This window comes from Lithobates pipiens, unplaced genomic scaffold (genome assembly GCF_037356315.1).
Source record: "Lithobates pipiens isolate NorthernLeopardFrog02 unplaced genomic scaffold, aLitPip1_a1.2 Scaffold_10, whole genome shotgun sequence".
NCBI lineage: Eukaryota > Metazoa > Chordata > Amphibia > Anura > Ranidae > Lithobates > Lithobates pipiens.
In genome coordinates, this window is record NW_027507686.1 from 121,541,047 (window position 1) to 121,567,855 (window position 26,809).

A 26,809-nucleotide genomic window follows, 5' to 3' on the forward strand; every position below is an offset into this window, starting at 1 on the left:
TTTGAGTTTAGACGCACAAAAAGCCTTTGACAGGCTGGGATGGCCTCACATGTTTGCCACGCTCCAGCGTTTTGGCTTTTCTGGTTCTTTTCTGTCAGCCCTGCAGGCCTTGTACTCGCTTCCCACGTCCCAAGTCCAATTGGCATCATATAGATCCCCGCTCTTTACACACAGTAATGGCACTAGACAGGGATGCCCTCTTTCCCCCTTGCTGTTTATAGTATGCCTAGAACCTTTGGCTGCAGCTATACGGGAGGACCCGGACATAAGCGGAATCTCCCTCCGACTGAAAGAATACAAGTTGTCTCTTTTTGCAGACGACATACTCCTCACCTTGACGAAACCCCACATCTCCCTTCCCAAACTTCACACTCTTTTAGATACATTCAGCGGACTCTCGGGATATAGGGTTAATACAACTAAAACTGAAGCGCTCCCCATTCATATTCCACCCTCGCTTTTAGCTTCTTTGAAACACAAATTCCCCTATCATTGATGCCCTGTTTCCCTCAAGTACCTTGGCATCAACTTGACCGCCACGTACAGCTCCCTCTACGAAGCTAACTTTATCTCTCTAATCGCGGAAACACATAGCCTGCTCCGAGGTTGGACATCATGCCCTCTGTCTCTCATGGGCAGGATTAATGTATTAAAAATGGCCATACTCCCTAAGTTTTTATATCTCTTTGAAACGTTACCAATTGCTATACCCATGCCTCAGCTTAGGAACATTCAACGGGCCTTTACTAAATTTATATGGGGGAATAAATTGCATAGAATAGCCCAAACAGTGGTTTTTGCTCCACGGTCCCATGGAGGGTTGGGAGCCCCCGATATAGTGAAGTATTATTATGCAACTCATCTTCTGGCGGCTATCTCCTGGTCGTCGTATTTCGCTTCCAGTAGATGGTCAGAGCTGGAAATGAGTGTTATCAATCCTGTTCATCCTTGCTCCATGCTGTGGTCAGATTTGCCCTCCTCTATGGCTCAGCTTAGGCGCATAAGCCTTGGGCCGATGCTCTTTACTCTGTTCATATGGAAAAAGTGTCATAGGAGGTTCTCTCTCTCTTCTCCATGCTCGCCCCTATTGAATGTCATCTTCAACCCAGATATGCCGGACAGTCTCTCTGTGAAGAATATGTTTCCTTGGTTCAGCTCGGGCATCTTCCAACTCCGCCACCTGGTGCACCCGATATCTCGCAAATTCCTATCTTTCCCAGAGCTTCAGAATAAATATGACATCCCGAACCGTCTCCTTTTTTCATACCTTCAATTTAAACACTATTTTCACGCCAGATCTCCTGACCTGTCCTTAGTCAACCCTAGCGCCTTTGAAACTTTGTGCTCCCAGGGTCCTTGTCAGAAAGGCCTTATATCCTCTATTTACAGCATCCTTCACAATTCAATCTCTCCCACCACGGAAGCCCACCTCTACATAAGGAGATGGGCCACAATTCTACCGATTCCCTTAACTCTTTCTCAATGGCAGGACATCTGGACGTCCACTTCTAAAGTCTCTAGATGTGTGGAGCAGAGAGAGACAGCTTATAAGATACTGATGTTTTGGTACAAGACCCCTGAAATGTTACACAAATACGATCACACCGTATCTAAGCTGTGTTGGAGGTGTCTACGAAATGAAGGCACCCATTATCATATTTTCTGGAGCTGCCCTTTGATTGTACCTTTTTGGTCTATGGTCCAATCCCTACTCCAATCTGTATTGGGGATAGATATCCCTTTAGACCCTAGGCATTATTTACTAGGCCTACCTATTGCGGCGCTATCTAAACGCGCCAAGAAGCTGACAGCTTATATCCTCCTAGCTGCTAAGAGAGTGATTCCTGTCCTCTGGCTGTCCCCCTCCCCCCCGACTCACTCACAGCTAATCTCCGCCATTGCATATATACGCAGGATGGAACATATAACTGCCCTGGTACAGGACTCCCTACCCAAATTTTCTAAAATATGGGACAGGTGGGACAACTCCATGTTTAACCCTGAGACAACACCCTGCTCTGTGGATACGAACTCTCAGGAATGTTTTCCTAAGGTTTAATCTCGGGATTCTAACTCTACGTCCCCTTCCAAAAAATACAACTCTTGGTTTAACTACGTATCTTTGTTTGCGGATCTGTGGTGTATCCTTTTTTCCTTCCCCCCCAACGTGATGTATCAAGATATTAACATTTTATATCCCGCCTGTGGTGGTTTTTGCTGTTACGATTGCATTGTCAATTTTGATTGTCTGTATCGGAAGTATATTTTTTCTGTTATGCAAAAATCTTTTTTCAATAAATATACATTTAAAAAAAAAAAAAAAGTCAGACCGACTTGTGTCGGACCAGTTAAGATGGCTCTCATATGGAAACATTGATTTTCACATATCATGTGACATGAGCTCCCAATGTCAGAGCGTTTGTCGTACAAGTGTGAACCCGGCCTAAGCCTAGGCTCACATTGAGTGCGGGAATGAAATGGTGAGAGTTCAGCTTAACTCTCACCATTTGATTCCACATGTCAGTCCCGATTTCGGCAGCGATTTCAGAGACATCTGTTTGGATTTCTACACAGATGTCAACGGAAATCGCACCCCGAAATCTCAAAAAGTAGTACAGAAACTACTTTTTGAAATCAGTTTACTGTAAAATCTACTGGAGATTTAGTCGACTAAATATGACTAAAACAATTGCAGAAGACTAAAATGAGAATAAAACTAAAATCCATTTAGTGAAAAGACTAAGGCTAAAACTAAATCCAAATTTGCTGCCAAAATTAACACTGGTATACACCACTGATGAAGTGATTATGAAGCTAGGAAATGTGTTAAAGATGTCAAATATTGGTTAACAATTGTTTTTCTTATGGTACCTGGTGTCATCTTTATGTAGCACCGTTGTTGTTTGCTAGCCGTTAGGTAGATTTAGTTAGCTTCTCTGTAGGCAGAGCAGCATGGGGTTAATTGTGTTTAGGAGGCCGTGCAGTGCTTCACAGGTTGTGGCTCTGTTACTTCCTCCTGTCTCCTGGAACTCACTAGAAGTTTACAGAACATACTGGGTGGGTGGGGACAGAGGCTGCACACTGAATATTTATGGAGCTTCCAGCAATCCCTGGGGAAATGGACCCAAGAGGTGGGGAAGCAACCCACAAATATTGTGAAGTCTGGGAGCAGAGTCCGGGATCCAGCCATCTGGAGGAGGAGAGGGAGAGAAAAGAGGAAGAAGCGAGCTCCAGGAAGTCACCCAGCTTAGGTCTCAGCTAGGCTTAGCTCCAGACCCCTAGCTAAGCCAGAAGCAGCCTGTCCAGTGAAGACCAAGACAGTAGTCCTTCTGGATTCTGGGAGTTTCTTAAAGTGGTTGTAAACCCTTACAACCAACTTTGACCTACAGGTAAGCCTAGATTAAAAAATATCTCCTAAACATACACAGTTTAGGAGATATTTGCTAAAAGACAGCTGTAGACAGGGGCGCCGTAGACAGGGGCGCTCCGGCGCACTGAGCTCGCCGCTGTCAACGGCGATATGCCGCGTGTTGCGGCTCCCGTGCGCGTGCGCAGGAGTGACGTCATCGCGTCTTCGCCGAATGACAGCGGCGGAGCAGCTAGACCCACCGAGAAGATGGATGCGCCGGACTACAGGGGACAGCGGTGATTTTGCTGGCTCCTCTGTCAGGTAAGTGACACATAATGGACTACTATGCGATGCATAGTAGTCCATTATGCTTTACCTTTGCATGCAATGAAAGAGGAAGTAAACCCATCAGGGTTTACTTGCTCTTTAAGGGACTAAGTGAGTACAAACCAGCCATCACCCCTAAGGGAAGAAGAGGACAGTAAAGTGCCATACCTCACATGTCTGGGGCAGAGTGTAGCTCAAGTGCAGTGCAAGATAGACAGGAGCACACTAATTCTCCAACCTTAGGACTAAAGCAGCCAGGTGCTGTGTCTTTCATACAAACTTTTTGGGACAGGTATACATTTTGCTTTACAGTAATACTCCCACAACTGTGCAATACAGCTTGCATCTTGGAATTTGATAAGCCACAGATTTAGCAGGTCCTCAACTGTTTGTGCATAGTTTTACAGTGTTGTTTTTTCAGTTTGGGGTATCCCATGCACCCACAATTCTCATCCAAGTTCATTGTTCCTAAAATAACCACCAAAAACACAAAACCAGTAGACTGTTTACCTCTTAAGTAATTGCCAAATGTGGTGTTTGAGAATATTTGCAAAACTAGCACGCGCTATGTATTTTTGAAATGTTAATGTTTAATCTAAACCGCAGTTTGTTTTGGGTTTGATTACTCCAAATTTTGACCTCAGCATCAGTCTGACTAGACTACAAGATGTTCTGCCTGGCCATGGGGGACACTGTCACTTCTGGCAGGCATGGTAACACAGTCCGGTTGGGTGTTTTAAGGTTGCTTTCTCTCAGAGTCAGCCCAGTGGGAGTGTCACTCTTGCTGTGCCTTCTGGGAGAGGGAACTTAAGATGTGGACGTCACGTGTTTCAGGGTTCCAGTCCAGAAATATGTTCTGACTGCATGGTCCTGGTCCTCCTGACCAGCCCCCAGGATGCCTATGGCCTGGGGTGCAGATCCACACGACTTTACATCTCGGGGCTGGCTAGCCCGAGGCGAGGAAACTAAAGGAGGGATTCAGAGGTGGTCCGGTGCCATCTCAGGTTGTGGAGAAGCCTAGCAACTTCGAAGTTATCCAGGAGATGACTCTTCGGGAGAAGGCCACGCAAGGGTTGGCTTCTCAACAAGAGTCTGGTAAAGCTGAAGGACCTAAATGAATCCAATCTCGTGCGGTATCGCCGTACCGGCTGCAAGATACTGGTACCACACGAGCATTCTACAAGTTTTAAAGTTTCCTTACACGTGTTCTATCATAAAGTCTGTGGCAGAGACTTGTTCCTGACTCAAGCACCCTGTTGGCTGCTAGGCCTGATGAGAGAAGGACTATCCAATTAGGGTGAAGATCCAGCTGTTAATGGCTATTTTCTGGATTTATTCAAAGTAAGAGAGTTCTCCTATACTGTCTTTGACATTAAAAGTACCTGGACTTTTCACCTAAACTCTCTGATCCTGTTTGTTAACTATGTTTTTTCAAATAAAAATCCCTTTAAGCGGATCTGTTGTCAGTCTCTATAGTCCTTGGGCCATCTACCACGGGAAACCCCTAGATGCAAATCGAGGTGAAGAAGGTAACGGTAAGCCCATAAAACCAGCCGTTCCTTCGGGGGTAAATGCTACATGTGTCTTGTCTACTTTTTTTTTTTGTAAAATCCTTTTGTAAATAAAGAATGTCTAAAAAAACAAGTGTTTGTCTTAAAATTAACCCCTGCTGCCAAGCTATTATTCTCACAAATAATCACTACACCAGGAGGCACCTTGCATAACAAAACAAGCCAAGTGCACTTGACATCAGGACACCAAACTTGAACACTAGAACCAGATATCTAAGAAAGTCTAGGCACTTGCATTACCCAAGACCTGTGCAAACATTCCTCTTATAATTTAATTATACTCCTAGAGCCATGCGGACTTTATGCTTTCTGGTAGCCTTTGGGGAGAGGAGAGGGGCTCACTTTTTAATAGAATTTAAAAGACAAAAGAAACCCAGCAGATTTGGAGTGTAAAAAACACTAAATCATTGAATAAAAAGCAAATTTTGAAGCAGGTAAGAAAGCAGAAATCGGACACCTGCAAATTGGATTGCAGACGTGTTTTGTGTGATCTGACACCTTCTGGGTGATCTATGTACACTGCAAGGATTTTAACAAACTTTGTTGCAGATTCCTACATTTTTGTTATTCTGAATAAATCCCTGTGTGTTTTCTGTATCCATCTGAGGAAGTTGTTTCATAATTATCAATCAGCCGTGCACCTGCAGGACTTTAACGAGCAGGGCTGGGACTAGATCATCCAGTGTCCAGGAAAAAACATGCCAAACTGCGCTCCTATTCTAGTAGCAGAGGATTCAGGTAAAACCACTTAAATGGGAACGCATGTATAGTTTTTTTTACATTCAGCCAGTGGGCTAAATAAAAATAAAAAATAATAAAAAAAAAAACACTAAGGCTGGGTTCACACTATTGCAAATTGGGCGTGGATTTCCCCACATCCAATTTGCATCGCATGAGACTTTGACCGGATCTCTATGGAGCTGGTTTACACAGCTCCGGGATGGCTGCGGAGTGAATTGCACAGGAGTCTTGTGCATCTTCTGGTCCATTTCAGGTCTGAATTCAGCCAAAAATTTGTACTGAAATCAGAACTGAAATGAAGAACAGGGATGCACTGGACCCTTGCTTTGAGCTGCTACGCACAGCAGTCTGAATCCAGCCTCACAGATTGATCCATCCACGCAAGAGAGGTGAATGCATAAATCCCCTTTACCGAGATGTATTCTTACGGTGGGGACTCTCCTCTGTCAGAATACACTGATTAGCGTTATTGGCTGCAAGCCGCTGATCGAATACGATTTTCCAGCAGTCCCATTCTACGGAAGCTAATCTGATGGGGCAGCTTCTAACAGGCAATGTCACACATATATCAAAATTCAGCTGGCCCCTGCTAAAGCAAACACATTTTGATCCGTGTGTACCCAGCCTTACCTAAATCTTTGCTTTTTCCAGTGCTGAGATTGGCCCTCTGGAGCTCCTTGGTGAATTGTGAGTGGCTGTGATCACACTCCGGTCTCATCATACCATACAGGGTTAATATTCCTGTATAGTATGTGATGAAGCTGAGGTCTGGGTGGACAGGAAGAGCACTGCAGCTGGCTGAAGTACAGGCTTTCCCCCAACTCTGCAAGGGTGAATGTTTACACTTTGCTGGAGTTGGGCTGCATTACATCACTTGCTGTTTGTGGTCAAATCTTTGAATAGGTTAGTAGGAATATACTGGGACATTTCAGGCTCTACATAGGTGTAACACACACACACACACACACACACACACACACACACACACACACACACACACACACACACACACACACACACACACTCTTATTAAAAGGCATGATTTTCTATATATAATATATATATATATCTACACACACACACAGTATCTCACAAAAGTGAGTATACCCCTCACATTTTTGTAAGTATTTTATACCTTTTCATTAAACAACACTGAAGAAATTACACTTTGCTACAATGTAAAGTAGTGAGTGTACAGCTTGTATAACAGTGTCAATTTGCTGTCCCTTTAAAATAACTCAAAATAATAATAGAAAAAAATAAAAAAAGCTCCGCCTCGATGGGAGGCCTCCCGGCGACTGCTGTCTCTTGGCTGTGAAAGGGTGTGACAGTAGTTATAAAGGCAAGGGGGGGGCCACTCGGTGAAGTAAGAGTGACCCCACCCCCTTTTGACACCATATGTAGCGGGGTCATCCTGTTACATCAGGGAGTGGCCCCACCCTTGCCTATATATATATTTCATTTTTTTTTCTATTTTTCGGGTCCATCGGGCTGCGTGATTGACGATGGATTTTCCCTTTTGACACTTTTTTTGGTGAATGGGTAGGGGTACAACCCGATACCCATGCACATGGGGGTGCAGGATCTGGGGGATCCCTTGTTAAACGGGGCTTCCAGATTCCGGATTGTTGCCCTCAACATGAGGACAGGGCTGGGGTGAGGGTGATGGGGAGAGGAGCCTCTTCCCGACAACCCTGGCCGTTGGTTGCCGGGGTTTGTGGCCTGGTATAGTTTGGGGGAGCACTCACTCGCCCCCATCCTGACTTTCAGGCTGCATGCTCGGATAATGGTCTGGTATGGATTTCGGAGGGGACTCCCACGCCAATTTGTTTTTAGAACCTGAAGGGCTTGGTAAAGACGGGGGGGGGGCTCACGTCATTTTTTTTCCTTTGTTTTTTTATCTATATTGCTGGGAGCCGGCAATACATTACAGCCGCAAGCAAGTTTAAATGACAATTTTTTCCTTTAGAAATGTCATTTTGCTGGGGCACTGTTTTATACATCGCACAGATGCGCCACTTTACAGGCCCTGCTATTTAAAGGAATCTTTCATTTTTATTCTTCACTTTAAGCAATTATTAAAGAGTTCCACTTCCGCTCGTTGTACTCCTCCCCCTCTGGTGGCACATTTGGGACCTTTTGGGGGGGAGGGGGGACAGGATATCTGTCTAATACAGGTTTCCTATTCCCACTTCTGGGAGCCTCAGCCGCAGGTATTGAGGTCACCGCCCAGGCTCCCTCCTCCTTCCCCAGCTGCTGGGCCAGTAGGAGGGAGGAATGGAGCCTTGTGCATGCGCAATATGGTTCCTGCGTGAAGCCGTGAGGCTTGACTGCTGGGTTCCCTTACTCAAAATGGATGAGGGATGCACCTGACAGCTGATGGAAACATCAGATGTGGTGCTAACATCGCTGGATTCTAGGACAGGTAAGTGTCCGATTATTAGAAGTCAGCAGGTGCAGTATGTGCAGCTGCGGCCTTTTAATTTTTGCAGCGGTGGGCAGACCTCCACTTTAAAATCTCTGCTCCTGAAAAAAACAACAGTTGTTTTAAAAACTCTTTTTTACATTGATACATGTCTCCTAGGGCAATACCCGGGTCCCCATACACTTTTTATGGCAATAACTTGCATATAAACCTTTAAAATTAGCACTTTTTAGAGAGGAAAGCTCTGATGACTACTGAGCAGAGAACAGCGATTAGGGCTGCAGGAGGTATGAGCACTAAAGATGAGCCGAACACCCCCCAGTTTGGTTTGCATCCAGAACATGCAAACAGGCAAAAAATTTGTTCGAACATGCGAACACCGTTAAAGTCTATGGGACACGAACATGAAAAATCAAAAGACTTATATGCAAGTTATTGTCATAAAAAGTGTTTGGGGACCCGAGTCCTGCCCCAGGGGACATGTATCAATGCAAATAAAAGTTTTAAAAATGGCCGTTTTTTCAGGAGCAGTGATTTTAATAATGCTTAAAGTGAAACAAAGTGTAATATTCCTTTAAATTTCATACCCGGGGGGGTTTCTATAGTATGCCTGTAAAGCGGCACGTTTCACGTTTTTTTTAGAACAGTCTGAGAGCAAAATGACATTTCTAAAGGAAAAAAAGTCATTTACAAGTACTCGCGGCTATAATGAATTGTCAGTCCCGGCAATACACATAAAAGTCATTGAAAAAAATGGCATGGGATTCCTCCACAGGGGAACCCCAAACCAAAAAAAAAAAATTCCCTTCAGGTCTGGTATGGATGTTATAGGGAACCCTGTGCCAAAATTTCTTTAAAAAATGGCGTGGGATCCCCAAAAATCCATACCAGACCCTTATCCGAGCACACAACCTGGCAGGCCGCAGGAAAATAGGGGGGACGAGAGCTCCCCTCCTCCTGAACCGTACCAGGCCACATGCCCATGTCGTTTTTTTCAATTACTTTTATGTGTATTGCTGGGACCGACAATTCATTATAGCCGTGAGTAGTTTTAAATGACTTTTTTTAGAAAGTAATTTTGCTCTCAGACTGTTGTTAATATGGGAAACGTGATACTTTAAAGGCATACTATAGACACACCCCAGGTATGAAATTTAAAGGACTATTACACTTTTATTGTTTTACTTTAAGCATTATTAAAATCACTGTTCCTGAAACAGCCATTTTTAAAACTTGTTTTTGCATTGATACATGTTCCCGGGGGCAGGACCCAGGTCCCCAAACACTTTTTATGGCAATAACTTGCATATTAACCTTTAAAATTAGCACTTTTGATTTCTCCCATAGACTTTTAAAGGGTGTTCCGCGGCTTTTGAATTTGCTGCGAACACCCCAAATTTTTTCACTAGTCAGCGAATAGGCAAACAGCCAATGTTCGAGTCAAACTCATGTTCGACCCGAACATAAAGCCCATCCCTAATGAGCACATTCTCAGCTCTGCTTTAGAACAGAATTTAGCAAAACAGAGCCTAAGACAAAGGGTGATGCTCCAGTGTTTTGGCATCCCCTCCCACACTCTGCCCAGGGCAGTGGTCCCTCCCGCCCATCCCTTGTACTGGCCCTGCTAATGAGGAAAGCTGCTGGGCCTGCATCCCTTTAGGCGTGATTTCTTATTGAAAGTATCTCACCAAAAATTACATTTCTGTTGCAGGGGATGCCTTAAATCTGACGTGTATCTTATTGAAGACTTCAGGGAAAATCAGTGAGCCAATCACACAAGCAGGAAATTAGGTTTCTGGGGGGGGGGGGGGGTTCTGTACACATTCTGTGTACAGAACACCTCTAGGTAGCCATATTGCATTGCATTTTTTGAAAATGACAGAGCTGCAGATTGCAAAGGAAAGGTAATTTTTAATAACATTCAATTACAATATGACTTGTGTCGCAATTGTATATGCTATATTATTTTTTTCTTTATTTGCTTTTTTTTACCTATGAAAGTGGAGTTACCCTTTAAACATTGTGGTAGCTTCTTTATTGTAGTCATATATGTGCAATATGTGATTAATGTGTCCAATAATTCAACTCAAACTCATTTGCAACAAGCCTTTCAAAATAGCCTAAAAATAATTCAGTCATACTATGAAATAATGAAACACCAATGTTGGAGGCTTGAAATTTTAGAATTCAAAACGTAGCTGAAGGTTGCACAATTAATCATGCATTTAATATCCTTACCTAGCTCAGTATTGGCCACACAAAGCTTGTGTTCTGTGTGGTACTGCATATGTAGTGGGCAACGGCAATAGAAGGAGCCTCGAGTGTTGATACACTGACCATTGACACAATTAGACTCATCTACGCATTCATCCACATCTGTGGGAGAAAGGTAGACTTACAGCATTAGTCTAAAGACAGCCCATTTGCATTCAAATCATTACAGTACAATTATAGGCTACAGTATATCATGCAAACACTGTGTAGCAATATACATTTCCATCAAGGGCAAGTGATAATTATTTTATTTGGTCTTCCTAAAAAATGAGATAACATATAAGCTGGTGCAATTTTCAAAGACAGTCAGTGCAGAATAAAAAAACAAATTCTGAATTACCCCCGCTCCTACTTGCTTAGGGGGTGTATTTTTTCCATTATCCGTGTCCCTTTCTGATGTGCTGGTCAGAGCGGATGGACTATTTCTTCAGTTTTTGGCACATGCCCATTCAGCTTCGCTCGCATGTTATTCTGCCTTGGCTCAAATCCCGGGAGCTGCCTGCTTGCTTATCTCCTTGCCTTCCCCGGCAGAGTCATTTTCCTCCACTCCCCACCCAGTAGTAGCCAGGGCCCAGAGAGTGAGACCTGAGAGGCTGTGAGGCAGGCAGAGGCGGTAACGGGCAGAGAGAGGCAGCTGAGCTCAGCTGAAGTTGTCCAGCAGCAGGAATAGAGGGGAAGCAGTCCTAATCTTGGGGCTCCAGGGCCTTCAAGGCTTCAAGACAGGTGTGCTTTGCGGGTGTCTGTGAATAGACTACATTGCACTGTGTCTGTCTGTCTGGCATAATAGATGGTATCAGAATTCACAGGCAGCATACACTTATTGGTCATAAGTTAACAAAATCAGCACCCAGCAGCCATGTTATGTGACACACTGTGACAGAGCCAGCCAGAGCCATGATAGAGTGCCTGCTGCCTGTCAGTTATCATAATGCTGATGATCTTAACCAGTTGGCGATTGCCCAATAGCTGATTTACTGCTACGGTCATGCTGCGCAGGATCACTTATATACATGATCCTGCATTTCTGAGTGTCAGAGCCAATCAGTGGATCCGGCTGACTCGCCTAGTGGTCTGCCTATGTAAACAAGGCAGTTCCCCATTCTGTCAGTGTGGAAGACATTGAATATACAAGTAAATGGCGCTAGAAAATAAAACAACAATCTACTGTACTTTTCCCAAAAGAAAACCAATAACACAGTGCTCAGTATATAGATTACAGACTTGAAAGCATGACAGTGCTATAGATCTATTTCATATGCACATAAAAAGACAATAAACATAATATCATAGTTGCCAACTGTCCCGAATTTCCCAGGATATTTAGGGCAGCACAGTGGTGTAGTGGTTAGCACTCTCACCTAGCAGTAAGAACGGTCGCTGGTTCAAATCCCAACCACAACACTACCTGCCTGGAGTTTGCATGTTCTCCCTGTGCCTGCGTGGGTTTCCTCTGGGTACTCCAGTTTCCTCCCACAATCCAAAGACATGCAGGTAGGTTAATTGGCTTCTGTCCAAAATTGGCCCTAGTATATGAATGGGGACCTTGGATTGTGGACTCCTTGAGGGTAGGGACCAATGTGGGTGTAGCAATGTACAGGGAAAGGGACAATTGTAGACACTCACTCAGGTTGAACTGGATGGATTGGTGTCTTTATTCAACCTATGAAACTATGAGTTCCCAGTATTATGACCTTTTTCCCGATTTATTTGTGTCCCGAGAAATTCGGTTAGTCACGATTTTTCGCCACCGGCTGCTAGAGGTCTGCGGCCGGTGGAGACAATGTCTCCACTGGCCGCCATTTTAAAGAAGACCAGAAGCTGGTCTGCAATAGAGATGCTGTGGCGCCGCCCACCCCCGCCCCACTGCCAGTGTCTGTGAACTGTAATGGAAAGGTTGGAAGGTGGGTGGCGCCGCAGCTCAATCTCTTCTGGTCCGGAAGTCAGAGGGGGCAGTCTGGATGTCGGGTGCCAGTCTGGATGTCAGACGAGGCAGTCTGGATGTCAGAGGGGCCAGTCTGGATGTCAGAGGCGGGGGCCAGTCGGGATGTCAGAGGCGGGGGCCAGTCTGGATGTCGGGGGGGGGGCCAGTCTGGATGTCAGAGGGGGGGTGCAGTCTGGATGTCAGAGGGGGGGTGCAGTCTGTATGTCAGAGGGGGGGCCAGTCTATATGTAAGAGGGGGGGCCAGTCTGGATGTCATAGGGGGGACCAGTCTGGATGTCATAGGGGGGCCAGTCTGGATGTCAGAGGGGGCAGTCTGGATGTCAGAGGGGCACCAGATGTGCGGAGGACTGATGGGGACACCAGATGTGCGGAGGACTGATGGGGACACCAGATGTGTGGAGGACTGATGGGGACACCAGATGTGCGGAGGACTGATGGGGACACCAGATGTGCGGAGGACTGATGGTGAAACCAGATGTTAGGAGGACTGATGGGGACACCAGATGCAAGGAGGACTGATGGAGACACCAGATGTAAAGAGGGGCTCTGCTGATGGAGACACAGATGTGAGGAAGGCTGATCTGATGGAGCACCTGATGTAAGGAGGGACTCTGCTGGGGGCACCTAATGATTCTGCATTATGGTGAGTTGAATGATTTCATTTTATATTACAATGTAATAATAGAATTAATGTCCTTTAATCATCCTGACACCATAACAATCATGGCGCCGGGATGATTGGAGTATCTTTATCTGCTGATTGTCAAACTCTGGAAAACACATATTGCTATTGTGATGTAGGATCTGGGGCTGCTGTCCCTCCATCCCTCCCCCTTTGCCTCTCCATCCCTCCCCCCTTTCCCTCTCCCTCTCCATCCCGTATTAATCCCGTATTAATCTCAGACTGTAGCCACACCCCTTTGAGCCATGCCCATGTAAGCCAAGCCCACTATTTTATGTAAACCACGCCCATATTTTCACCTTGTCCTATTCCACGCCTATAACCTCATGCCCCGCCCCTTAATTATAATACAACTCCCAGAATTTTTTTTTACAATGTTGGCAACTATGTAATATGGGTATTAAATGCAAAAGGGGCAAGGGGGAGGGGGGGGGGGGAAGGAGGGGGTTTTTTTTAAGCACAGTCCACATGCACGGCAGCCATCCGATGAAAACAGAAACCAAGTTCCCGGTAGTACTGAAGAAACCAAACGAGAGAGAGAGGTGCCTCTGGGTGCAGACTGTAAAACAGTTTCTTTAATGTAAATAATAATAAAACTCACATTTTTGTGATTAAAAACAGGCGGTGTACTGGTCCCATACAACAGGGGGGGGGGGGGGCAGAAGGCATCAGTGTAATCATTTCCTTAAGATGTTGATTCTTGGCAAGTCTGTCCTCAGCTGATCGCGGCAGTGCTGATGTTTAATCCGGCCGGTGTCTTGTCAAATAGCGTCCTCCATCGGATAGTGTCCGCTGCGTACTGCGCATGCGCAGTACACAGGAACACAGATTCCGAAAAATGCCGAGGATGAACGGCGCCTGCGCCGTGAGTCCAGGTTCTATCCCCACTATCCAAGTGGACATAGACTTAGAATAAAAAAGAGCCGAGCGCAGCGAGGCCGAGCCCGAAGCGTGGCGAGCGAAGCTCGCCCGCGAGGGGCCCTCTCAAATTCACAACCCTATGTCCGCTTGGATGGTGGGGCTACCACTCACGGCGCACGCGCCGTTCAGCTTCGGAGATTTTCCGAAGCTTCGTCTGCTCTGTAGTCCGCAGTACGGAGCGGACACCATTTGATGGCCGGACTCTATACGGCAGAACACCGGCAGCATGGAGGGGCGTCCGCACGAGGCTTGGAACGCAAACAAGGCTTCAGGCGAGGGGAAATGACGTCACCGAACGTGTTACGCATTTCCTTAGCTGGCAGAGCCATGGATGGTGTGTTGGCTGCACTCCTTTGTCAAGCTGACCGTTCGGAACCATAGGCGAAGGATAAATAGCGGAGGGCAGAAGGAGGAGGGGCCAAGTGGAAAGGAATACATTCTTGACACAGAAAGGGAAATTAGATGTGCTGGGCTATGTTACCAGGAGGATCACAATGCGATATGAAATAAGCAGCAGCATGTGGAGATACTAATTTATATCGAGAAATTAATAAAAATAATAGAAATAACGATAATAATAAAAATTAACATAAAATATGAATAAATAAATAGTGGGAGACAATATCATATATTGTGACTAGAATTGATATGCGATATTATATATGCCCACCAATTGAGATATAAATAAATTGGCGCATATAAATATGCAAATTAATGTGTAATTTATATACACAAATTAATATATAAATTAGTGGAGGGATGGATACAATATACAAGACGGGTATATTTAAAAGTGTATATATGCATAAAGGGATGGATGCAATATAAAAAATAAAAAATAAATGATATGTATAAAGTGCACAAATGTACACATAATTATGGTGAATGGGAGGATGATGATAGTACCACAGTAGATAAGTAATATATGGTGGAATATATACATAAAAATATATATATTTTTTTAAATTGATAAAAATATATATGTGTGTGTGTGCAAATATATGTACGCACATGATACTATCATGATAGAAAAGCATTGCCAATATTATTCGGCAACATATGTGGTGGATTTAATAGAACGCCAAACCTTAGAAAAATCTATTATATAGCAGAAGAAAAGGAAAAAAAGGGGGGAAATTATATAATCATAAATAGTTAAAAAGTGGGGAGGGGCAGGATTATATTTTTATACAAACAAAATTAAAAAAATAAATGGATAAAAAAGGGAGCTTTTATTAGCTTTATTAGGGAGGGGGGAAGGAATAAGAAAGGAAGTGGGGGGGGGGGGGGTAGGAAGGAATATAGGGTGATATTGTGGCTCCCAGCCTCATGGTCAAGGAGGGGGATGGTAAATGTTAAAGGATGGTGGAAATTTGGATGCATTCATTAATTCCTCCAGGCGCCAGAGCATCAAGGGGATAGATCCAATATGTCTCTTATTACTATTATTTACGTTAAAGAAACTGTTATACAGTCTGCACCCAGAGGCGCCTCTCTGTCTTTTTTGTGGAAGACATTGATCCTGTGTTCCTGCAAAGCAAGTACAGGGATCTATATTTTCCCTTAGTAAAATCACCTCCCCCACAGTGAGAAAACACTTGTTAGGCACACATTAACCCTAAATGTTATCCCCTTCCCAGCCAGTGTCATTAGTATAGTGACAGTACATATTTTTAGCACTGATCACTGTATTAGTGTCAAAAGTGTCACACGAGCGGAATGTCCGACAGAAAAGGTCAGATGGAATCTTTTCACCAGATATTCCGATCATGTGTGTGCCTCATCCGACTTTTTTTTTTTTTTTTTTGGAAATTCTGACGGACCTAGAAATAGAACATCTTTTAAATATTTCCGATGGAACCAATTCCTATCGGGAAAACCGCTCGCATGCTCTGAAGCAAGTACGAGATGTCAGCTATTGGATACTGGCTATTGAACTTCCTTTTTCTAGTCCCCTCATACGTGCTGTACGTCACCGCGTTCTAGACGGTTGGACTTTGGTGTGATCGTGTGTAGGCAAGACAGTTTCAGCGGAACTCCATCGGAAAAACCTTCGGAGTTTATTCTGACGGGAAAAGCGGTCATGTGTACGTGGCATTAGTGCCCGATTTTTCCACCGCAATATCGCAGTCCTGCTATGAGTTGCTGATTGCTGCCATTACTAGTAAAAAAAAAATATGTTCTCGGATTTCATTGTTAAAATTTGGTCACCTTACTTTAGGCTATAAGAAAAGCTGCCACCTTGTTGCTCACAGACCTCTGTATATACTCAGTCAGATACCTGCTACCTTGTTGATAATAGTTCCTCCCATCAGCTTGCCAGTGGCGTCGCTATGGGACCTGGGCGACACCCGCCAGAGGGGTGACACCTCTCCAGTGTCCACTCCAGCCCCAAGCAGGCCAGGATCCCTGACAGGGATGAGCAGCCATGGTTCTGGAGCCCAATACCCATCAACCCTATGTAACGGGTTCAGGCATTCCCCTCCCCACTCAAGCAGCGGGGAGTGTACACAGCAGTCACTGCATAGAGGACAGAGGGGCTGTCAGTGTTTCCTTCCCCCGCTTGCCCCCCAAACACACCTTGTCAGCAGCTCGGGACAAGAGAAGGTGGCCAACTCTGTGTAGCCTGGCCCGTTGATGCTTGTTTCTGATTGGCCAAGAAGATGACCAAGCACAAGAGGGGAGGAGAGCACCTTGAGACATGTAGTCCCAGCAATATATAAGAGATAACTACAACCCCCTGCATGCTGACTGAACTGAGAGGGAAAAGGGCAAGCCTGAAGCAAGGAAAGGAGAAAGGATCAGAGTTACTGATCTGGGGAGAGACCACAAGGCGGCCAGAGAGAGGAGATCACAAGACCAAAAGCAGGAGATGAAGCTCCTTTCCCTTGCCTGCTTTTGGAGACATTGGGGCCTGAGCAAGATGGTGACCATTCCTGCCAGCAAGCTCCACAGTCAGATGTGAGTCAACAGTTGCACCTCCAGGCGCATCTATACAGGCATCGCTAGATCCCTGGGTCATCAGTTTGCCAATCAGGCATCCTTCAAGAGCCTGTTCAAAGACATCCCCTTCCTTTGATCTTTGGTATCTTCAGGATTGGTGAGTGGGCATAAGCACACCGTGTGTACAGATACCTCCCAACTGTCCCTGATTTGGAGGGACTGTCCCTGATTTGGAGCAATGCTCCTCTGTTCCTCATTTTGGTCTGATCTATATAGTTGTATATAAAATGCACTTTTTTTTTTCAATTAAGTTTTTATTCAAATTTGTCAGGTATACAATATTAATAACAATATATTAACAACAGCAATACATTGCAGGCAGATTGGAAAATATAGACTGTTACAAACAGCAATCGACAAATTCGTAAAACATGTAATAATTAGGCCTAGCTCTTAAGCTAGTGTCGTGATAAACTGCGACATCTAATGTCGTGAGTCACGTAACAGAGTATTCTGAGAAAAATGATAGAGCCTGTTGTGAAACCCCTTGGGAGGGGGAAGGTGATGCTACAACATTTCAGTGATCATGGTCTATCTATGCATGTTGGTCAATTATAAGATTCCAGTATCCAGTCACCCCAAATGGGAGCTCACTGTGACTGGATACTATATTAAAGTATAGGAGCAAAATGCATGCACCGTTGATCAAAGGAACAGTGTGTAGAAATGCTGCTATAACTAGAAGGTAGTTATTAAAAATTAACAGAAAATTTGTAACCAAACTTTGTGCCGATTATAAGCGGCCAGAGCTATCATACGTTGGATGGGTAAAGAAACAATATGGAGTCTGTATGGTCTTTCTGAGAGGGGGAGGGATAGTGTCGTGTGGAAGGAGTGTATGGCCCAGGAGTGCGGGCAGATTTCGACAGGTGCGGACAGGGTAGAATTCTCCCGTTGGGGCTCAATGTTCAATAAAACAGGTGTTTCCTGAAGTGATGTTTATTTTTAAAAAGTTTATCTTTTAAAAAGTTTCCCAGTGCAAAACCTTTCATCCAATTTCTAAATTGCTGCATTTGTACATTTAAAAAGCCAATATAAAGGAATACGAGTTTAAAAAAAAATCCCTTGTGGGTTTAATCTTTTTTTTTGGTGGTTATTTCTCCTTTAAGGGGGTGTGACAGGGGGCATGTCCTATGCCTACATACATTTGATAGTAGGTGTCCCTCATTCCCATCTCAAAATGTTGGGAGGTATGTGTACACCCTACACCCTACAAGGACACTGCATGTGAACACCTTTATCCCATCTCTGTGCATGAGAGGTTTGGGGTTGAGATGCAGAACAGAGAACCCAAAAGTTACCTTCTGGGGTGGCGCTACACCTATAAGGTAAGTTAGAAAGATGGTGGCCCCCATGGATTAAAAAAAAGGAGGCAGAGACTCAGGGTCAAAGTGTTTGTGGAGAGGATTGGATGAACGTTTTACCACACCAGGTGATGCCAACCTTAGTGGCGCCACTGCAGCTCGTAGAAGTGACATATGAGCGGGTGGCAGAACCACGTATACTATTCATACACTTGCAAGTATATGAATATTGCAGTTACCTGGAGAGGAGGGTTGAGCTTGGTGTTCGAGTCGAACGCATGTTCGACTCGAACACTGGCTGTTCGCCCGTTTGGCAAAGCCAGAACTCTGTGGGCCGTTCGCGCCAAATTCGTGTGGCGCTCACGGCCCACAATGCACTGCGCCATCGCATTGCTGGCTCATGATTGGCCAAGCATGCACTGTGACCCCGCATGCTTGGCCAATCACAGCACCGGCAGTGAGGAGAGCCATAATTGGCCACAAGCACAGCGGCCTTGTGTAGTGTTCTGGCATCTGCAGGAGTTAGTGGGTGTTGTGTGCCTCCAGGGCAGTATACACCTGTATCAACCCTTTATTGCTGTTCTCTAATAGAGCCATCTGCAGGAGTTAGTGGGTGTTGTCTGCCTCCAGCACAGCACAATATACACCTGTATCTACCCTTTATTGCTGTTCTCTAATAGAGCCATCTGCAGGAGTTAGTGGGTGTTGCGTGCCTCCAGCACAATATACACCTATATCTACCCTTTATTGCTGGTGTTCTCTAATACAGCCATCTGCAGGAGTTAGTGGGTGTTGTGTGCCTCCAGCACAGTATACACCTTTATCTACACTTTATTGCTGGTGTTCTATAATAAAGGCATCTGCAGGAGTTAGTGGGTGTTGTGTGCCTCCAGCACAGCACAGTATACACCTGTATCTACCCTTTATTGCTGGTGTTCTCTAATACAGCCATCTGCAGGAGTTAGTGGGTGTTGTGTGCCTCCAGCACAGTATACACCTTTATCTACACTTTATTGCTGGTGTTCTATAATAAAGGTATCTGCAGGATTTAGTGGGTGTTGTGTGCCTCCAGCGCAGTATACACCTGTATCTACCCTTTATTGCTGCTCTCTAATAGAGCCATCTGCAGGAGTTAGTGGGTGTTGTGTGCCTCCAGCACAGCACAGTATACACCTGTATCTACCCTTTATTGCTGGTGTTCTCTAATACAGGCATCTGCAGGAGTTTACTGTTTGAGTACAGTGTTGGGTACATGCTCCAGGAGAATGCCCAGTGTTTTGAAGGCTCCGATGATGATACTCAGCTAGAGGAAGGCAGTAGCATGAGCGCAGAGAGAGGGGATGCTCAAGAAGGACAGCAATCTGGCAGTCATGTTCCACAAGCTGCAGTATACTGCCAGGTTTGCTCCAGTGATGAAGAGGGAGGGGATGATGAGGTCACTGACTCCACATGGGTGCCTGATAGGAGAGAGGAGGAGGAGGAGGAGGAGGAGGAGGAGGGGGCACATCTCCAACGAGGCAGGATGCCCTCCGGGGGCCAGCTTAGGGGCAGCACACCGGCTGAATCACACAGCAGAGCACCGTCTGTGCGCGTTATTCCAAAAGTTCTTTGGTGTGGGCCTTTTTTGAGACAAGTGCATCAGATCGCACTGCTGCTATTTGCAACATCTCAAGCGTATCTCGCGTGGCCAAAACATCAGCCGCTTGGGCACCACATGCTTGACCAGACATATGTTGACCTGCCGCTCGTTGGCAAGCGTACCTTAAAGACCCACACCAAAGAACAAAGCGGACCTCTCCTTGCTCCTCATCAGCTGGGATCTCCAACCCCACTAGACCTTCAGTCCTCTCTGAAACCTGCACTGAGAGGAATGAAGGTGTAGAATTAGGTGTGTCACAGCCAAGTGCTTGCGAGCACTCTGCTAGTAGTACACCCACGTCCGATTGTAGCAGGCAAATATCCCTGCCCCAGCTGCTGGACCGTCGAAAGAAGTTCATTCCCAGCCATCCACATGCCCAGCGGTTGAATGCTAGCTTGGCTAAATTGCTAGCACTTCAACTACTGCCTTTTCAGTTGGTAGACTCGGCCCCCTTCCGTGAGTTTGTGCAATGTGCGGTTCCTCAGTGGCAGGTCCCCAAACACCACTTTTTCTCATGGAAGGCGATTCCAGCTCTCTACTAGCATGTGGAAGGCAATGTCCTTGCCTCGCTGGACAGGGCGGTCAGCGGTAAGGTGCATATTACCGCTGACTCATGGTCCAGCAGGCATGTACAGGGACATTACCTGTCTTTCACGGCCCATTGGGTCACTCTTCTGGCAGCTGGGAAGGATGCAGGACAAGGTGCAGTAGTGTTGGAGGTTGTTCTGCCACCACGCCTCCAAAATGCTACTACTGGTTGTGACACGCCTCTCTCCTCTACCCCTCCTCTTCTTCTTCCTCCATGGCCTCTTCCAGTGCTCTGTCCTCGGAACCAGCGGTGCTCTGTAGGCATTCAAGGGGCTACGCAAGTACGCAGGCAAAAAGATGCCATACCGTGCTTGCGCTGGTTTGTTTGGGGACAGAAGCCACACTGGGGCAGATATTTTGTCAGCTCTGCGGGGGCAGGCCGAGAGGTGGTTGACGCCACGCCAACTTAAGCCAAGAATGGTGGTTTGCGACAATGGCACCAACCTCCTCTCCGCCCTCCGACACGGACAACTGACCCATGTGCCCTGTGTGGCTCACGTCCTTAACCTAGTGGAGCAGCGGTTCTTGGGCAGGTACCCAGGCTTACAGGATGTCCTGAAGCAAGCCAGGAAAGTCTGTGTGCATTTCCACCCTTCATTTCATGCCAGTGCTCAGCTGGCTGAGCTCCAAAAGGAGTTGAACCTGGCCAAAAAACGCTTAAATATGTGACATGCCCACCAGGTAGAACTCAAAGTTGGCCATGCTGCAGTGGCTGCACACACAGCAGAGGCCCGTCAATGAGTACCTGTGCGACTATGGCACCAGGACAGGTTCAGAGGAGCTAGTTTTTTTCTCACCACGCCAGTGGGGCAAGATCAGGGATGCATGCACTGTCCTGTCACCATTTGAGAAGGCTACAAGGATGGTGAGCAGTGACAGTGCATGCATCAGTGACACTGTACCTCTTGTCCACCTGTTGGAGTATATGCTGCGTGGAATAATGGACAGGGCACTTGAGGCAGAACAGAGGCAGGAAGAGGAGGACTTCCTTGCCTCTCAAGGCCCCCTTTATGCAGACAGTGTTCCTGCTGTCCCACCCATCACACAGGAAGAGGACAAGGAGGAGGATTGTGTCAGCATGGAGGTGGAGCCTGGCACTCAGCAGCAGCAGTCTTGTAGGGATGATTTACAGTCCCAAGAAACCCATGAACTTCTACATGGCTAGGAGGAGGTGGCTGCGGATCAGGTTGTCCTTAGTGACCCAGAGTACTCCAGGCCTACGCTGCATGGCCTCCCTGATCCTGCAAAGCCTGCGGAAGGATCCGTGTATTCTTCGGATCAAGGAGAGGGACCATTACTGGCTGGCCACTCTCCTTGATCCACGGTACAAGGGTAAGGTTGCTGACCTTATCTTGCCGTCGCAGAGGGAGCAGAGGATGAGACATCTCCGGGAGGCCTTGCACAAAGGTCTGTGCAATGCGTTCCCAGAGACTGGGAGGTCACAAACTCCTGGTCCTGGACAACGTATTGCTGAGGCTTCGGTCAGAAAGAGGGGTGGAGAAGGTGGCCATCTGACCGATGAGTTCAGACAATTTTTTAGTCTGCAGCCCCAAGGTATGATCGGATCCAGCAACCATCTCCAGCGTCTGATTTACATGGTGCAGGAATACCTAGGGGTAAGGTCAGACTTGGACACCTTTCCCACCGAAAATCCTCTGGCTTACTGGGTCTTGAGGATGGATCACTGGCCAGAGCTTGCACAGTATGCAATTGAGCTACTGGCCTGTCCTGCATCCAGCATTCTTTCGGAACACACCTTCAGTGCCGCTGGTGGCTTTGTAACCGATCACAGGGTGCGCCTGTCCACCGACTCAGTTGATCGATTGACCTTCATAAAGATGAATCAGCTACCAAGCACCTGAAGCTGATGTAACCGAATAATTTTTTTTTAAATGTCACATCCCTTCAAGACTGCTTATGCTGATGCTGAGTGACTGTCCTGTTATGTTGACTGACTATCCTCTTCCTCCTCAATTATCTCGCTGATATCTTGGAAGAACATTTTTGGTTGTGGGTGATGCCACCAGCCCAATTTTTCAGCCCGTTTAACAGGGGCGTGTAATTACAATTTTTGATGCAATGCTTTGCAGCAGGGCTCATTCCTGCACTCCAAATAGAGTATATGGGAGAGGTTGCAGTGTCGTGGTACCAGCACCACTTTTTCAGCCCCTGTTTGACAGTGCTTTGCAGCAGGGCTCATTCTTGCACTCCAACTAGAGTATATGGTAGAGGTTACAGTGTATAGGCCCAATTTTTCAGCCCCTGTTTAACAGGGGCATGTAATACAAATTTTGATGCAATGCTTTGCAGCAGGGCTCATTCCTGCACTCCAACTAGAGTATCTGGGAGAGGTTGCAGTGTTGTGGCACCAGCAAGCAGTGCCTAAGGCCCAATTTTTCAGCCCCTGTTTAACAGGGGCATGTAATTACAATTATTGATATAATATTTCACAGCAGGGCCCGTTCCTGTGCCCACCGAGAGTAACTGTGAGGACTTATAGTGTTGTGGCACCAGCACCACCACAACCACCAACGGACCAATTTTTCTACCACTGTTAACCACTTGCTTACTGGGCACTTAAACCCCCCTCAGTCTCAGACCAATTTTCAGCTTTCAGCGCTGATGCACTTTGAATGACAATTGCGCGGGCATACAACACTGTACCCAAATGAAATTTTTATAATTTTTTTCCCACAAATAGAGCTTTCTTTTGGTGGTATTTAGTTACAGCTCGGAGTTTTATTTTTTGCTAAACAAACAAAAAATGATGCAAAAAAATAAATAAAAAATCATGTTTTAATAGTTTGTTATAAAATTTTGCAAACGGGTCATTTTTCTCCTTCATTGAAGTGCGCTGATTAGGCGGCACTGATAGGCTGCATTGGTGGGCACTGATGGGCTGCATTGGTGGGCACTGATAGGCTGCATTGGTGGGCACTGATAGGCTGCACTGGTGGGCACTGATAGGCATAGTTAAGGCGGCACTAATAGGCACAGATAAGACGGCACCGATGGGCACAGATAAGGCGGCACTGATGGGCAAAGATGGGCACAGATAAGATGGCATGGATGGGTGGCACGGATAAGTGGCACGGATGGGTGGCACGGATGGGCACTGATAGGTATCACAGATAGATGGGACTGATGGGCACTGATAGGTGGCACTGATAGGTGGCTCTGATAGGTGGCACTGCTGGGCACTGATGGGCGGCACTGCTGGGCACTGATGGGCGGCACTGCTGGGCGGCACTGGGGTGCAGCACCTTTGAGGCAGATTGTGGGCACTGTGGGTGGCACTGTGGGTGGCACTGTGGGTGGCACTGTGGGCACTGACGGGGGGCACTGACGGGGGGCACTTACTTTTACTTTTACTTTTACTTCAGGATGGCACTGCGGGAGGCAGGTGGGCACTGGCAGGTGGCAGGTGGTCCCTTGTATTGATGGCCGTGATCGGGACTGATGTCCCGATCACGGCCGCCGGTGATCGGCTTTTTTTTTTTCTCCTCGCGCTGTCAGCGCGAGGAGGAATAATAGCCGATTACCGGCTCCGTTCTGTCACATGATCAGCTGTCATTGGCTGACAGCTGATCACGTGATAAGGGGTCGGGATCGACCCCTTGCATGGATCGGTGATCAGGCGAGTCTCATGGACTCGCCGATCACAGAGCGCGCCGCGCGCACCCCTCAGGGGGCGCGCAGGCCGCTCGTACACGGGACGACGTCAATAGACGTAGTCCCGGAAATGTAGGTCCGCGCTAATGCCGTCATTTGGCAATAGCACGGATCCCAAGTGGTTAAACAATGGCATGTAATTACAATTCTTGATATAATCGTTCACAGCAGGGTGCTCCAGCGCTCCCACCAAGAGTCACTTTGAGGGCTTACAGTGTTGTGGCAACACCTTGTTCCGCCATTTCTGCAGAGCATATAGGGCAGGCCCCTACTTTCAAACATCCAACTTACAAACATCTCCTACTTGCAAATGGAAGAAGACAACAGGAAGAGAGATGAAAAAAGACAGACGGCCCAAAAAATTATACAGGGGTGATAACCCTTCCCATGTTTTCCAAAAAGCTTAAAAATAGATTTTTTGACTGGAGCTACACTTTCAAAATGTACTAGTTCAAAATTACAAACAGATTCTACTTAACACAACAAACCTACACAGTCCCTGTCTTGTTTGCACCGCCTGTATACTGCTGTTCTGAGTATATAGGGCTTGGGGGCCCCACGCCTTTCCTTTTTTAAAATTTGGGTACGGGGTTCCCCTTAATATCTGTACAAGACCCAAAGGGGCTGGTAATGGGCAGGGGGGGCTACCCATGCCATTTTTCTCAATGATTTTCATCCATATTGCCCTAACCAGATATTACATTAAAACTACAAGCAGTTTTAAATGACTTTTTTTCTGTTAAATGTCATTTTGTGCAGGGACTGTTCTGAACACGGGAAACACGTGGCACTTCACAGGCATACTATAGACACCCCCAGGCACTATATTTAAAGGAATATTTCCCTTTTTTTTCACTTTAATCATCATTAAAATCAGTGCGCCTGAAAAAACGTCCGTTTTAAAAAACAATTTTGGCATTTAGGACAATATTTTGCATATTAGCCATTAAAATTAGCACTTTTATTTCGAACGTTCGAGTCCCATAGACTTCAATGGGATTCTAAAGTTTGCACAAATTTTCGGTCCATTCGAAAGTTCTGGTGCAAACCGAACTGGAGGGTGTTCGGCTCATCCCTACTGGAGAGCAATGAAGAGGTGGATTAATAAACAGGCTGCTAGAAAGGTAAGTATATGCAGTATTTCTTTTTAGGTATGTTGTCCATACAATTGACCCTGTGCTGACAGTTTCACTTTAACCACGTGTACGTGTACGTGCTTGGCTTTAAGCGGGTGGGGGGTCTGATCGGACCCCCTCCCGCTGGATGCGGTGGTCCAGTTCGCTTCAGGAGCGATCCGGGATGAGGGGATGGCTGTTGGTTTCTGGCCATCCCCTCTCGATCGCTCCTGGCGAATGAGAAGCTTCCTCCCCTGTGTAAGTGTAAACACAGGAAGGAGGAAGTGATGTCACACTCCTCGTGTTGGTCTTTTTGACCGGACGGCGAGGAGTGAAGACATCCAAGTAAGTGCACCAACAGTCCACTGACACATAGGTACACTTTTAACCCCAGTCACCCCCCGATCGCCCCCCCCCCCCCCCAGTCACAGTGTCACTGATTGCAGTGGTAATTTATTTACTGATCACTGCATTTAGTGTCAGTTGTGACTGTAAAAAGTGTCAGGGCAGCTAGTGTTAGGCCCCTTTAGGTCCAGGGTAGCCCCCTACCCCCCCTAATAAAGGTTTAACCCCTTGATTGCCCTCCCAGTTAACCCTTTCACCCCTTTTTACCAGTGTCACTAAGCGATCGTTTTTCTGATCGCTGCATTAGTGTCACTGGTCCCGCTAGGAAGCTAGTTTTTTTTTAGGTTCAACGGCAGGTTTTTATAGCGTTAGGTACCCCGATATATAACCTAATAAAGGTTTTAACCCCTTGATTGCCCCTAGAGTTAACCCTTTCACCAGCAATCGCTGTATAAGCGTCACTGGTGACGCTGGTTAGCCAGTTAGTTATTTAGTTATTTAGGTTCCCCGTCAGGTTTTTATATAGCGTCAGGTACCCTCATATAAATACCCAATAAAGGTTTTAACCCCCTGATTGCCCTTAGTTAACCCTTTCACCAGTGATCACCGTATAAGTGTTACGGGTGACGCTGGTTAGGTAGTTCGCTTTTTATAGCATCAGGGCACCCGCCATTTATTACCTAATAAAGGTTTAACCCCCTGATCACCCGGCGGGTGATATCAATTCGGTTTTAGGGTCAGATAGGGTCTGCGTCGCCCCAGGCAGTGCTAGGTTAGTGCCAATACCGCTAACACCCACGCACAAAGCATACACCTCCCTTAGTGGTATAGAATCTGAACAGATCAATATCTGATCTGATCTGATCAGATCTATACTAGCGTGCCCGGCAGTTTAGGGTTCTAAAAAAACG

At 46.2% G+C, this 26,809-nt stretch overlaps 1 protein-coding gene across 9 annotated transcripts in view; it reads right to left on the minus strand.

The window, feature by feature from the left end:
- Positions 1–26,809, minus strand: part of LTBP3 (latent transforming growth factor beta binding protein 3) — a 1,616,087-nt gene that overhangs the window by 538,796 nt on the left and 1,050,482 nt on the right. For 7 of the 9 annotated variants that reach the window (XM_077457876.1, XM_077457830.1, XM_077457811.1 and 4 more), the window contains one exon: positions 10,652–10,789. The exons of the other annotated variants lie outside the window; for them this stretch is intronic. In XM_077457876.1, coding sequence (XP_077314002.1) covers positions 10,652–10,789 — 138 coding nt within the window. The remainder of the gene's footprint in view (positions 1–10,651; positions 10,790–26,809) is intronic. 9 annotated transcript variants of the gene reach the window in all.